The sequence below is a fragment of the Siphateles boraxobius genome, unplaced genomic scaffold, assembly GCF_051911475.1.
Source record: "Siphateles boraxobius isolate OS27281-9 unplaced genomic scaffold, OSU_SipBor_1 84, whole genome shotgun sequence".
NCBI lineage: Eukaryota > Metazoa > Chordata > Actinopteri > Cypriniformes > Leuciscidae > Siphateles > Siphateles boraxobius.
This window is the reverse complement of record NW_027509213.1, coordinates 1,314,092-1,329,004: the sequence shown is the minus strand read 5'-3', so window position 1 is coordinate 1,329,004 and position 14,913 is coordinate 1,314,092. Positions and strand designations below refer to the sequence as shown.

The following is a 14,913-nucleotide window of genomic DNA, read 5'->3' as shown; positions in this document are numbered from 1 at the left end:
CAAAGTATATGAAATTGAACAATAATGTGCTTTGTGGCTTTTGAATCAGTTTTCCCGGTGTGTTTTGCAATACATATTGTTCATAAGTCTCTCTGATTGATATTTCTGCTTGTGGCTTGTTTCAGGAGATTTTAAACGGTTCCTGCGACATGCTATTCTGAGCCGTTTGATCACAGAAAAGCATCCTTTTCTTTGTTCAGGTGCTGCAAACCGACAACAGGCACGTAAATCTGATCATTTAAACTCAACGCGTATCATTTTCAGACTCTGTTAGCATGCTGTATGAGTGTTTGCTAATTCAATATTGTCTCAAAGAGATTCCTAGAGCCTTTTTTGTGAAAACCTCAGAAACCTCATCCTTTTTCCACATTCCCCCAAGACCGACGGCTACGAACAGACACCCTAAACCCAGTTTCCTGTCTGCACACTAAACAAACACTGGAACGAGAAAGAAACGGAGAGGAGAAGTCTGTTGTGCATTTTGACACAATGCGCCTTTTTGCGGGGTAGGACAACTTGAAGGCGCCTGGAGTGCTGCATGTTGTTGCATTCAGAAGTGCAGTAAAAACGGCACACTTTTGTGAAGTTAAAAGTTTGAGCTGTTTAAATACTGTGAGAACTGGCTCATATTCCTGTGACATATTAAAAGCTGAAATGATTGGAAGCACATTTTTCTCGTGAGACTCCCCGTTCTGGACCTCTAGGCATCACTATTAACGGCCAGTTTGTAAGACGGGAGACCAAAATAAACGTATGCATTATGCATATATGTGCGACTTAAATGTGTGTAAACATACATGTGCGAATGTGCACAAGGAATTTTTGAATCTGATTGAGAATTCGAGCATTTGCACGGTTAAAGGGACAGTTCGCCCAAAAATGATAATTCTGTCATGAATTACTCGCCCTCTTGTCTTTCCAAACCCGAAAGACTTTCGTTCATCTTCAGAACACAAATTATCTTTTTGATGAAATCTGAGAGCTTTCTGTCCATCCATTGACTGCAGCTACACAACTAAAACTTTAATGCTTCAAAAAGTTCATAAAGTGATTGTAAAACTAATCCATATGAATTGAGCGGTTTAGTCCAAATTTTCAGAAGAGACGATCGCTTTATATGAAGAACAGATTTGAATTTAGGCTTTTACTCAAAACATATAAACCTTCATTAACTCACACAATAGTTGTGGTAAACAGAAGCTCAAGCGTGTTCACCTGACGTGCGAGAACCAATGAGGTTCATTCTCGTGTTACACAGCACGTTTGAGCTTTCACAAGAGGTTTGTTCTCGCACGTCCAGCAGGCTCGATTGAGCTTCTTATGTACTCTGATCAATGTTTAAATGTAAATAAAAGCCTAAATTAAACCTGTTCATCATATAAATACATCGAGTCTCTTCAGAAAATTTGGACTAAACCGCCCAATTCACATGGATTAGTTTTACGATTTTTGAAGCGTCAAAGTGGTAGTTGCGTAGCTGTCAATGGAGGGACAGAAAGCTCTCTAATTTCATCAAAAAGATCTTAATTTGTGTTCTGAAGATGAGTGTGACTAATTAATGACAAAATTAGATTTTTTGGGTGAACTAACCTTTTAATTTTTTACTTTGATCAGATTATTTCAGATCTACCACCCAGGCTGATCAAAATGTCATTCGGATTGATCCGTTTTTGTGTAGTTTAAACCTTTGAGCTGTTCAAAAACTGTGAGAACTGCCTCATATTCCTGTGACATAAGAAAAGCTGAAGTGAGTGAAAGCACATTTTTCTCTAGTTCAGAAAACCATCGAGACTCCCCATTCTGGACCTCTAGCTTGCACATGTGTAGGTATCGCTATTATTCAAGCCATAAAACTACACGGCCACATCTGAAAGTGGTTAGCTGTCGAAACACACTGGCAGCTTCAAAGCGAGCTGCAGTCGGAGCGGGACTGAGTTCCTCTCAGATTGGGAATAGCTGCAAATGGGCCTTTGTTACTTGGACGCGCTCTCTCCATCAAAAGCCACTTCCAGATGTGGCTCCACTGCAAGAATCAAATGTTTAAATCATTATCTTTCATGAGGCATATTGGGCTTAATGCAGCAGTCCTACGTTTGAAGCGAAACGCTCTGGTTGGTCTTTGAAATTTAGGCGCCAAAGAAATTTTAATTGAGTTATTAAGTAAATAGCGACACCACTAAATTGTATACATTTTGCAGGATGGATCATTAGGAAATGTGAATCAGTTCATTTACTCGTTTGGCTTCATTTAAATAAAACTAGTTCAAAATAGGATTCCAAATTCCTTTGAATCACAGCACAGATGTCTTTGCTGCATTTTATGTCATCTTATTTTGCAGCAATTTATTTTTGTTGTGAAGTGTTCTTGGTAGTATTCAATGACAATGTAATTTTGCTCTGATCAGTTTAATACTGTCAACTTAATTAAGAATTTCAGTTGATTGCTTTTATGTCAATATAAACTATATATATATATATATATATATATATATATATATTAGAAAAATGCTAATGTATTCACACACACACATATATATACAATATAAAAGTATATATACATATATATCAGTATATTTTACATATATGTTGACATTTTTATTTATAAATATATAATTAAATATATGTACATACATGTTATAAAAATACATGTGTATATATGTCATTATTTATGTAAATGTATAATTAAATATGTAAATAATAAATATGTACTGTATGTATAAATCATATATATACATGAATTATTTGAATTTTTTTAAATAATATACTTAAATACATGTAAAAATCTATATCAATTTAAATGTGTGTATGTATGTCTGTGTGTGTATATATATGTATATAAATATACATACGTTTATTTAAATATATATATATATATATATATATATATACAAACATTTATTTATTTAAATATATATGTTTATACACACACTTATCCCCCTTTATTTATTTACATATATATTAGTAGCTTGAAGTGTAGCTAACTACTTTCTGAAATCAGTGTTCTGACTATAGTTGAATTAGAGACTAGAGTTTCTTTTTCCCGACACTGTTGGTTATTTAGCCGATTACTGTCTATTGCGGTTTTCAGAACAGCCACAGGGCTCTTTTCTAAGGAACGCCGGGATCTCATCATGAGATGAGGACTTGATGAGGGTTTGAAAGGCCTGAAAGACGCCACTGTTTAATTTTCTTCCTGAAAGCAAACTCTTTTCTCTCACCCACTTCCTCCACAGGCACCGTGACTTCAAACGCCGGTTTAAGTCTGTCTGCTGTTTAACGCTCCGTTGACCTGCAGATTCTTCTTAAACAAACAGCCGGTCTCGTGAAACTAACCCTCGATTAGTGATTCAGACTGATATTCAATACTCGCCCGGTCCGAAGGCGTCAGATGGAGGGAGCGTGTCTTTTGAGTGCCGAGCGTTTTGTTCACGGTACACTTGCTCTTTGATGTTTGGGTGGTTTTTAGCCGTTAGAGGAAAATGGCCATTTTTTCATTTCAGAGGTGCTTGGAAACTGTAGATGCAATAAACCTGAACCTTTTCAATTTCCACTGACATGTCAGAGGTTTTTTTTAGGATGCATTTGTATGGTTTCTCCTCCTCCAGGACTCTTCTAGAACTCCACCTCTTCTGTATGTTGATGTGGGTCTGGCTGATCATATCTGCCCTAAAACATCACGGTATCCACACATCATCTGAACTTTTCACCCCATTCTCATTCCACCATTTTACATGGCTGGGAAGTGCGCAGTTTTCCTGTTTCTTGTCAAACGTCACTTCGTATCATTAGAGCTCATTGTTTTTGTTCATACCCATGAACCCATTGGTTTCTAATAGTGTATGTCTGTCTGTTACACAGCTGTTGATGTTTTAAAGTTGAAGTGTGTAGTTTTATGTTGTTTGCATATTTTATTTTTAATTTGTAAATTTCAATCTACAAGCTCATAGGAAAATGTATATTATGTATAATTATATAAATAATAGTAGTAGTAGCAGTAGTAAATACATATTTACATTTTATATATATATTTATATAAATATATAATGAAATGTAAATATATATATATATATATGTACAGTATTTACACATTTTTTTTACATATGTGTGTGTATATATATATATATATATATATATATATATGCGTGTAAAAAAGTGTGTGTATATACAACCCGAATTCCGGAAAAGTTGGGACATTTTTTAAATTTGAATAAAATGAAAACTATACGACTTTCAAATCACATGAGCCAATATTTTATTCACAATAGAACATAGATAACATAACAAATGTTTAAACTGAGAAAATTTACACTTTTATCCAATAAATGAGCCCATTTCAAATTTGATACCTGCTACAGGTCTCAAAATAGTTGGGACGGGGGCACGTTTACCATGGTGTAACATCTCCTCTTCTTTTCAAAACAGTTTGAAGACGTCTGGGGATCGAGTTTATGAGTGTCTGGAGTTTTGGTGTTGGAATTTGGTCCCATTCTTGCCTTATATAGGTTTCCAGCTGCTGAAGTGTTCGTGGTCGTCTTTGACACATTTTTCGTTTAATGATGCGCCAAATGTTCTCTATAGGTGAAAGATCTGGACTGCAGGCAGGCCAATTCAACACCCGGACTCTTCTACGATGTAGCCATGCAGTTGTAATAGCTGCAGTATGTGGTTTTGCATTGTCCTGCTGAAATACACAAGGCCTTCCCTGAAATAGACGTCGTCTGGAGGGGAGCATATGTTGCTCTAAAACCTTTATATAGCTTTCAGCATTCATAGTGCCTTCCAAAACATGCAAGCTGCCCATACCGTATGCACTTATGCACCCCCATACCATCAGAGATGCTGGATTTTGAACTGAACGCTGATAACACGATGGAAGGTCTCCCTCTTCTTTTGCCCGGAGGACACGGCGTCCGTGATTTCCAACAAGAATGTCAAATTTGGACTCATCGGACCATAGAATACTTTTCCACTTTGAAATAGTCCATTTTAAATGAGCCTTGGCCCACAGGACACGACGGCGCTTCTGGACCATGTTCACATATGGCTTCCTTTTTGCATGATAGAGCTTTAGTTGGCATCTGCAGATGGCACGGCGGATTGTGTTTACCGACAGTGGTTTCTGGAAGTATTCCTGGGCCCATTTAGTAATGTCATTCACACAATCATGCCGATGAGTGTCGTCTGAGGGCCCGAAGACCACGGGCATCCAATAAAGGTCTTCGACCTTGTCCCTTACGCACAGAGATTTCTCCAGTTTCTCTGAATCTTTTGATGATGTTGTGCACTGTAGATGATGAGATTTGCAAAGCCTTTGCAATTTGACGTGGAGGAACATTGTTTTTAAAGTGTTCCACAATCTTTTTACGCACTCTTTTACAGATTGGAGAGCCTCGGCCCATCTTTACTTCTGAGAGACTCTACCTCTCTAAGACATCCCTTTTATAGCTAATCATGTTACAGACCTGATATAAATGAACTTAATTAGTTGCTAGATGTTCTCCCACCTGAATCCTTTCTAATTTTTTTTGCTTTTTCAACCATTTGTTGCCCCCGTCCCAACTATTTTGAGACCTGTAGCAGGCATCAAATTTGAAATGAGCTCATTTAGTGGATAAAAGTGTAAAAATTCTCAGTTTAAACATTTGTTATGTTATCTATGTTCTATTGTGAATAAAATATTGGCTCATGTGATTTGAAAGTCTTATAGTTTTCATTTTATTCAAATTTAAAAATCGTCCCAACTTTTCCGGAATTCGGGTTGTATATATATATATATACTGATCTCTAAAGCTCAGACAAAGCTTAATACGAAGGAGGAATTTTGACTAGTTTTGCCCTTGTGTGTATATAGATAAAATATATATACAGGTAAATATATTTCTTCTCAAATGTCACTTCATATTGTTGCTAATTTTTTTGTGTGCAAGTTGTACTCACTGGTTTCTTATAATGTTTATAATTATTATATAATGGTGCGTGTAGTTTGAACTTTACTGAAAAAAGAGAAAAAAAAGTAAATATAAAATATGCAATCTATGACCTTCACAGTGAAATAAATCAAAGATGCTTTTGTGTGTGTGTATACACATTATTTATATAAATATTACTCATTTAATTGTGAAAATATATGGATAAAAAGTTAAATTTCAAGTATTTTTGTGCTTTTCAGTCCTTATTTTCAGTCACGCTTTTAGCTTAGCCGCATTCTGATGTCAAATTCTATTGAAATTGGTAGTCGACTTATTTCCACACAAAGTTGACTGTTCCAGTTTAGTCAGTTATGACATATAATTATCTGCATTTAATTGTTGTATAAGTGAGCTGTGGACTGCTAGGTTTAGTCTCAATCTTGTCACGGTCTTCTGTTTTATAGTAAATATCTCGAAAAGTGTTGCAAATACGGGCAGTAGGAGAACAGGAAAGGAGGAGACCTTTGATCTTTGTTTTTTCTTCTGCCATGGATGAAAAGCACTGCAGAATTTCACACTGGAGAGTCCTGGTGGAGACGCCCACAGCTGGGCTCCTCAGGGTCACCAAAGTGCAGGCCAGGATGTTTGTGGGCTGAAATGGTCTGGCACGAAACCTTCACTGTAGACAAGCACAAATGGTTTAGTTGTCTGTGGATTCTTAATCCAAATTTTCGTCCCATGTCCAGTAAAAACATCTAATTTTCTTCAGACATTTACCTGACAAGCAGAATTGTGTAAGATAAGACTTGGTTACAGAGTATATTTTTGATTAATCTGATTCATTTGAATGTTCATGAGGCGTTAAGTATTTATAATCTATGACGTAAAAATGAATAATTATGACATATGACATGATTTTTTTATGGCTTGTTGCCTCGCTGCCTTACCAGGTAACAACTCTGTAGGCAGCATTTGCACATGAAGGCATCTCACGAAACTGATTTCGGACAGACTTCTGAGGCAGTGTAACGGTTTATTGGTGTAACTGCATAGAGCGAGCTTTGATGAAAACTAAGCGAATATTTAATTACTTCAATAGTCATTTATTCCTAGAAATGACATCAGAAGTGAAAACTTTGATCAAAAACTTACATTTACACAAACTGACCAGCAAAAGCAATTTTCAGACGCCATCTTTACTTTTAGCTCAACTGTCAGGGGATGAGAAGCAGAGGATTGTGGGATATCAAGGGCAGCGAACGATACATCTATGCCTTCATAAATCAATCAGATGAAGGAATCTCAGGAGACACGAAGTGAAGCGAACATTTGATTCGGATTTGCCTTGATGCCCTAGTTCCTACCCTGAAATGCATTCTCCGAAGGCAGTGTTTTTATGTTTTCGGACGCAGCCTATGATTTAGCTTGGCATAAATTATGGCGTGTAATGTCATCACATGCATTTTTTTCTTTGCCAGTTAAATGCAGCTCTGCTTGCAAAAAACAATTGCATTATTTGATGGTTATATATTTAAAATGTTGTAGTTTATTGTAATTGTATCTTGTATCTTCCTGCTACTGATCTACATGAAGAGGTGATGGACAAGAGCATCCTTCACCTTTAGCGTACCAGGAAGCCAGCGCAACAATGAGGTGTATATATATTTATATACAGTCCCTTCCTCTTGGCTCTGTTTATATTCCTGCGATGCGGTTCATTGTGTTGAACCCGTCCGTTTGGCATTAACACCAGTGGTCCATTGGCTCCGGTCCATTTGATGTGTTCATCTACGTCCTGCAGACGCCTCCACTTCCCGTGGTGGAGCATGAGTGTATTTTTAGGTCAAACAAGGAGCGGGTCGCAGTTGACCCGCCGGTGACCCCTGGCCGATGTCATGGCCGTGAGGAACTTCACATCTTGGATTAAAGCCTGTTCCTGCACGAGCGTCAAGAATGTCTGTGGCCTCGTGGGTCTGCCAGCTGCAGCGCTCATGGGTGGGAGAAGCGTGCGCAGCGTGTACAAAAGAAACCGGTCTGGTGTGGTGGCGACAGAGAGATAACACTTGTATGTCAGACACTATCCGGAGTGGATGCGGGTCAAGATCTTAAAGGGCTTTTAATCTGTGGCTGAAATCAGACGCCATGCGGTTGGATTTCATGATCAAGGTGCAACAATTTCTGAGCTCCAAACTCGCTCATTAGAAGCTGCTGTTACTGTTGATGTTGTTTAGGTTTAGCATGCATTTTTCTTGCATGCAGCATAGTGACTGATGCATGTTTAAGCACCTCTATTGTGCTTAAATATGTGTTTATACATGAATAGTAAAAGTTCTGGTTCACTACTGTCATGTAAAGACTGTTGGCAGTGTTCAAATCATTTCTCAATCGTTTCACATTATACATCTTGTTGAATATCCCATTTCACTCGTAAATGCATCAGATTATGGAAGTAAAATGTGCCGTGAATGCATTTCATTTTTATGAACGACCATTTCCATAAAATAAAGAAAAATCATAACTGATATCAAAATGATGATGTAAAAATTCACAAGTATGACAGTCAGTCACGTCACATATCAGGTCACGTCAAAATTATTTATTTTTATGTCGTAATTATAACTTTTTTAACTTTTTATCTCAATATTATGACTTTGTATAATTTGACTTTGTATATCAACTTTTAATGTGATAATTAATTATGATTTACCAAAGCATATTTTTTTGTTTTTAATACCACTTTATTTTGTGTCTGTTACACGTTACTTGTACTTACTATAGTAATTACTATAAATTGTGCTTAATTACATGGAACTAACCCTAAAACTAAACCTAATTCTAACTCTAACCCTATCGTAAGTACATGTAATTAATTATTATGAGTCAGTACTTAAATGTATAATTACACAGTAACACGCACACCTTAAAATAAAGTTTAACCTTGTTTTCTTATGTGGTGAAAATGTGTTTCCACATAGGGAAGAACCCATTGTGATTTTCAGCATTTACACCCAGTAGCACATTTCTTTTGATCACACTTATTTTAATACACACCTCTTCATGACTGCAAATATCCATTATCAGGCTCAGAAAAAGCTTGGAAGAACTAGACCAGTGTAATTGTTTGACGTTCTAGAATAACTAAGCTGGATTTACTACATTTTAACCGCACCATCTCACTGAACTCTGTGTCCTGTGTTCATACTAACCTTTAAATATTATATACAAACCACACTGAAGGTCTGAGAAAGTGTTCTACAGCTCTCTTTTAAGAGCGGCCTGTAAAAGCTGTTTGAGAGGTGCTGCTGAGGTTCAAGTGTGTGGCACATTTGTGCTCCAGTCTGAGGAGGGGCTCATAAAGACGCCCCGACATCTGGTACCGGTTTCAGAGAGGCTCTCTGGATGTTTCAAGATTTAGAGGCCTTGTACCGTATGACTTTAAGTCGGTTAGTTGTAGCTATGTGTCCGTTGCTCAATAATGGCTAAATATATTGAGAAAATTTAATTTCATAAACCTCTCTGGATATACTAGATTTTCATATAATTTCAAAGCACACTGAAATGGAATTAGGCATGTGACAAATGGGACACTATGGTCATGTGACATAAGTGCACATGAAGTATGCCATTTGGGCCATTTAACGGCTAACTGCCCACATCCCATTGCATGTTGGACAAGGATTCGATTAGAACTACAAACAAATTAAAAGTTTTTAAAAAACTACAAACATGGCGGATGCGCAAGACCATATAATCAGTATCTAACCTGATGAAAAAAATATGTATTCAATGTTATTCAGATTATATTTAATTTGCAACATTGTGAACTTTTATAAAGATAGTTTTGGTTAAATGCATCATTGTGCGAAAACACGAGGAATGTTCTCCACACAAAAGAGCTACGACTGGCCAATCAACAAGGTACTATATTTCCCTCCAATATGGTAGGAAATGAAAAGAAATGTGTAGAATGTTAACTGTGACAAGATGATTGACAGGGCAGTTTAAACGGTGACAGAATGCACGAAACTAGTGACAGAGCGGACCGTTAATGACAAAGGAGTATGTCCCAAAAGCTTGCCTACTTCTTCAACACACTCAAAAGTATGTACTTTTTCTTCACAAAAAGTATACATACTTTTAGTGCAGTCGTATAAGTAGGTGAATTGGGTTAATGCAGCCACATTCGTAGTGAATTCCTCAATCTAAACTCTTGAAGTATTAGGCCTGTAGCTCATTCTGCGTTGGGTTTATTTAGTCTGATTTTCTCTAGCAGATACATGTCAGTGTGTTACACTTAAAGAGGAAGCCGATGAGAGCGGTAATGAACGTCGGTGTTCCAGCAGGCCGAGATGTTCTGTGATTTACAGGCCTGGGGAACTTCAAATGTCTGGCTGGGCCTCTGACGCAGATGAGCGAACACACTCGCTCCACAGCTGTTGTTTCTGAAGTCTCTAAAGCGCTTCATGTCCTGCCAACACTGCCCCTCACATCTGACCTTGGGGTGAAAGTCTCTGCACTGGGGTGGAAACCCTTTGGCCATCTGTTGCCCGCTGGTACCGTGTTGTTCATCAGCAAATACCCCGAAACAAAGCTTATCAATGAAACTGAATGGACAAACCTTGCCAGCTCACTTTGAATATAGCTTCTATTGCTTAACATGTTGTCCGTTCCATGACTATGAAGAAAAGTAACTTCTTGTTTTGCATGCTTAAATGCTATAAATGAGCATTTTTGCAGTACTGTTTTCTGCTTGTTTTCAGTGTTGAAAAGTAAACTGGATCTAGAAGTGAGATTCTCCAGAGTATTTTTTCTTAGCTGGAAGCCAAGACCAAAGTATAGATTACAACATTAGTGAGATGCTGTGGATGGTTTGGCACAGAGTTGACCGCTGGATCTGAGTCTGGTCTTGACGTGAACGGCATCTGGGACGTTACGGACCAACTCTTACAACACAGCCAGATGTGCGTCAGCTACTGTCTGTCATAAACTGGCAACACGCATGTACACTACAGTTCAAAAGTTAGGGGTTAGTAGGATTTTTTAGTATATTTGAAAGAAGTCTCTTCAATCAAAAATAAAGTAAATATTGTGAAATATTATTACAATTTAAAAGTACTATTCCTGTGATCAAAGCTGAATTTTCAGCATCATTACTCCAGTCTTCAGTGTCACATGATCCTTCAGAAATCATTCTAATATGATGATTTGATGCTCAATAACCTTTTCTTGTTAATGTTGAAAACTGATGTGTGTTGTGAAAACTGTGTGTTTTTATGTCAATATGGCTTGTAGGCCATTGAGATTTTAATTGACAATACTTTTTAAATTCCAATCAGTTCCAGATTTTGAATTGGAAAGCAAAGACGAAAGAGTTAAACTGACCTGAATTCAAAGAAATGTATATAACTGTAAATTAAAACTAGAAAAGCTAATTTGTTCTAGACCTTGAATGTTGATTTGACAGCCTTGTTGAAAGACTTGAACTTTGAAAGTTTAGTCTTTATGGATGAATGGAATGATAGATGGATGGATGGATGGATGGATAGATGGATGGATGGATAGATGGATGGATGGATGGATTTGGATGGATGGATATATGATGGATAGATGATAGATAGATGGATGGATGGATGGATGGATGGATTTGGATGGATGGATGGATGGATGGATGGATATATGATGGATAGATGGATGGATGGATGGATGGATGGATTTGGATGGATGGATGGATGGATATATGATGGATAGATGATAGATAGATGGATGGATGGACGGATGGATGGATGGATAGATGCATGCATCATGCTAGGTCTGTAGAAAGAAAAGCAGAATTTCTTGACAATGTAAATTTGTGTTTTTTTCTTTCCTCACCGCTGCTTCCTCTCTGTCGTCTGGAGCGTGTCGAGAACACATCGGTTTTTGAGTCCAGACTGAGAATCTTCTGGAATTAAGAGCTTTTGTTTCTTTATAGAATCCACTGTTGCACTCAATAATTCATATTTTAATAATGAATTTTTTACTTTCCGTATCTTTGAGGGAAGCTGGGAATCATACAGAGGGATCAGGCTTTAGTTTGTTTTTAATGTCAGTTTCATGAGTTCACATGTGAACAATCGGATGTTTTCATTGTTTCTTTACACTTACTAGCCTGAAGAATAATGTAGTTTGTGGTGTTGATTAAGTCACTATTGCTCGTACTTGATTTGATTTGAACGAGGTTATAAAATGTTATATTTATTATGCACAAAAATACCATTTTAAATTTTTATATGAAATATATATTTTCCAAAACACATTTTACTCTAATTTTAATTTTATTTACTAACATTAACAAAGATTACCAGATAAAAAAATATATATTGCTCATTGTTAGTTCATGATAGCGAATGCATTATCTAATGTTAACAAATGAGAACTTACTTTAAAGAGTTACCAAATTGTTTTGACATTAGTAGCTTTAGCGATGGTTTAACCTAGTTAATCCCGGTTAGTAGTGAGGCTGACAGCTGAATCTGTTTTTTACGACCTTTTTTTTTTTTAGTGACTCTATCACAAGAAACACAAGAAAGCCACTCTGCATGAAGCAAGAACAAACAGCAACAAACACTCCTCTCTCAAGAGCCATGATCCTGAGATCTGATACGCCACGACACATTATAGAGTTGTCATGCGCTTACTCCACAAATAATGGCAGAACACATGCATGTGCCTCCAGATGCCCTTTCACACACTTACAGTCTTTGTTGTGATTTAACTGGGGAGTTTGAGCTCAAAGAGTCAGAGATGGAAGGCAGCGCGAGACGATAAAGAAACCAGGGCCTGTTTTTTCTTCAAATGTGGATTGGAACCAGCTCTCTCTTAATTAACCATATGGTCCACACATTGCTGCTTAAAAAGGGCCTCAGTGGGTGATGGCATTATGGGTAAAATACCATGTGTCAGCCTTTAAAATGCAGAGGGCGGTCAGGTCCTGCATGCAGCTCTGGGATGCATCTGTTGCTCTGGGTGGTAATGAGTTCACTGAGCTTTCATGCCTCTCAGACACGTGACTTTAAAGAAAACATGGCCGTTCTGCGGCTGGAAATCATCTCAGTGTTGCGTTCTGTGTTTAAACTGGGAGGCGGATCCTTTGAAATCAATACAGCTTATTGGTTTCCTGAGAACACATTTGGACCCGCCTCTCAGAGGTTCTCATTGGTCGTTAGATGACTATGTCAGAATGTGTTGCAGCATAAAAATCATGTTGAAATCATTGATATTCACAGGTTTGCAATTTTTTTTATGTGTATGCAACTATACCCTACTGTTCAAAAGTTTGTGGTCAGTAAGAAGAAATTAATTCAAAGATGCAATAAATTGATTAAAAGTTAAAGACATTTATAATGTTACCAAAAAATTCTATTTCAAATGAATGCTGTTGTTTTGAACTTTCTGATCATCAAAGAATCCTTAAAAAATATGAAGCAGCAAAAACTGTTTTCAACATTAATAGTCAGAAATGTTTTTTGAGCATAAAATAAGTATATTAGAATGATTTCTGAAGGATCATGTGACACTGAAGACTGGAGTAATGATGCTGAAAATTCAGCTTTGATCAGGAATATATTACATTTTAAAATATATTCTTGTAGAAAACAGTTCTTTTAAATTGTAATAATATTTCACAATATTAGCATAGGAGACTTCATGAACATGGTTGTTGTTGACTGCTTACATGAGCAGGTTGGGATTTGTACACCATGTACCGCGGTGCATTTTTGTGGTCCAGACGTCAATGGTTGCAGATGATTTAGTCTGTTTCTGATGGTGTTTATGACAGACCTCAGTCTCATCTCTTTCTGTCTCCGTGTCAGGCATATTCCTGGATTCAACTCAAAACCCCTACATTTTTCTGTTTATGATAATCTCTCAAATCATCAGAGAAAAGGAAACGTGGTAGATGAAACATAATTGGGCAAATATGCAAGTATTTCTTTCATACGTTTGCATGAACTGATCAAATGTGTGCCTTGAATGCATAGTAAGTCACTTTAGATAAAAGCGTCTGCCTGCCAAATGAACAAATGTAAATATGGTCCGCGCTATTACAACACAGCACAGCGAAACTGGCATAACCAATAGTATGAAATTCTCTATGGAGAAAATTAATAGGATTATCTTTTTACTTCACGACTCAACTGTTTCTCTCTGTTGCTTTTGGGTCCAAGGTGGAAGGTATTTTGCAGTGAGATTTAATCTTATGTGACTCTATCATGGTTTTTCCGTCCCTGAGGAGGAAATGCTTCAGATGGAGGCGTTTGTTTTTTCTGTGGTTTCTGGGCTGGATATTAAACTAACACCTCTCTTGATCTCTGTGTTTCTCCTCCAGGAGCTGCATAACTGTGAGCTGAAGGACGGACACCGCTGCCCTCTACAGGGTGTGTATTCACATACAGCTGTGCTGTTCTAACTCAGCATTTGAATATTTGTGTCTTCTTTTCCAGTGCACATATCTAAACATTCTTATAATGAGACTGGAGATGTAAAATGACAAGATAAGGTGTCTTGTTTTCTGAGAGACTTATCAAAACGAAGTGAGTTTATGCTTAAAGTGGTTATGAAACAAGTTGCGAGTGAAACGACTTCTTGAACGAGAACAAATTTGGGTGAGACTTGGTTTTGTCATTGGGGAATTGATTGGATGGTTGTGGTTTGCTATTGGTAGATCTCATGTGAGTGACAGGTTCGCTCCGCCCCCCCAAGCATTAAAGCACATCATCAGAGAAGAGAAGAGCTGCAAGAGAGAGAGGAAGTTATTTTGATTCAAGATTATGAGGCACATGAATAAAAAAAAATGATGTGCACAAATAAATCATTTATAATAAATACTGCAATATTTCATAAAAAATAAGAATTGTCAATTTGATTTCATATTGATTCTACAACAATAACAAATATCTGCCAGTGGGGTCAGAAAAATCAGCTTAATTCAAAAGAAAACAAGTTGACTTTTCTGACCCCATTA

At 37.1% G+C, this 14,913-nt stretch overlaps 1 protein-coding gene across 1 annotated transcript in view; it reads left to right on the top strand.

Annotated features, from left to right (window-relative positions):
* The window catches only part of nkd2b (NKD inhibitor of WNT signaling pathway 2b), a 41,707-nt gene that overhangs the window by 15,027 nt on the left and 11,767 nt on the right, over window positions 1–14,913 (top strand). The window contains exon 4 of the mRNA XM_077221480.1: window positions 14,278–14,326. Coding sequence (XP_077077595.1) covers window positions 14,278–14,326 — 49 coding nt within the window. The remainder of the gene's footprint in view (window positions 1–14,277; window positions 14,327–14,913) is intronic.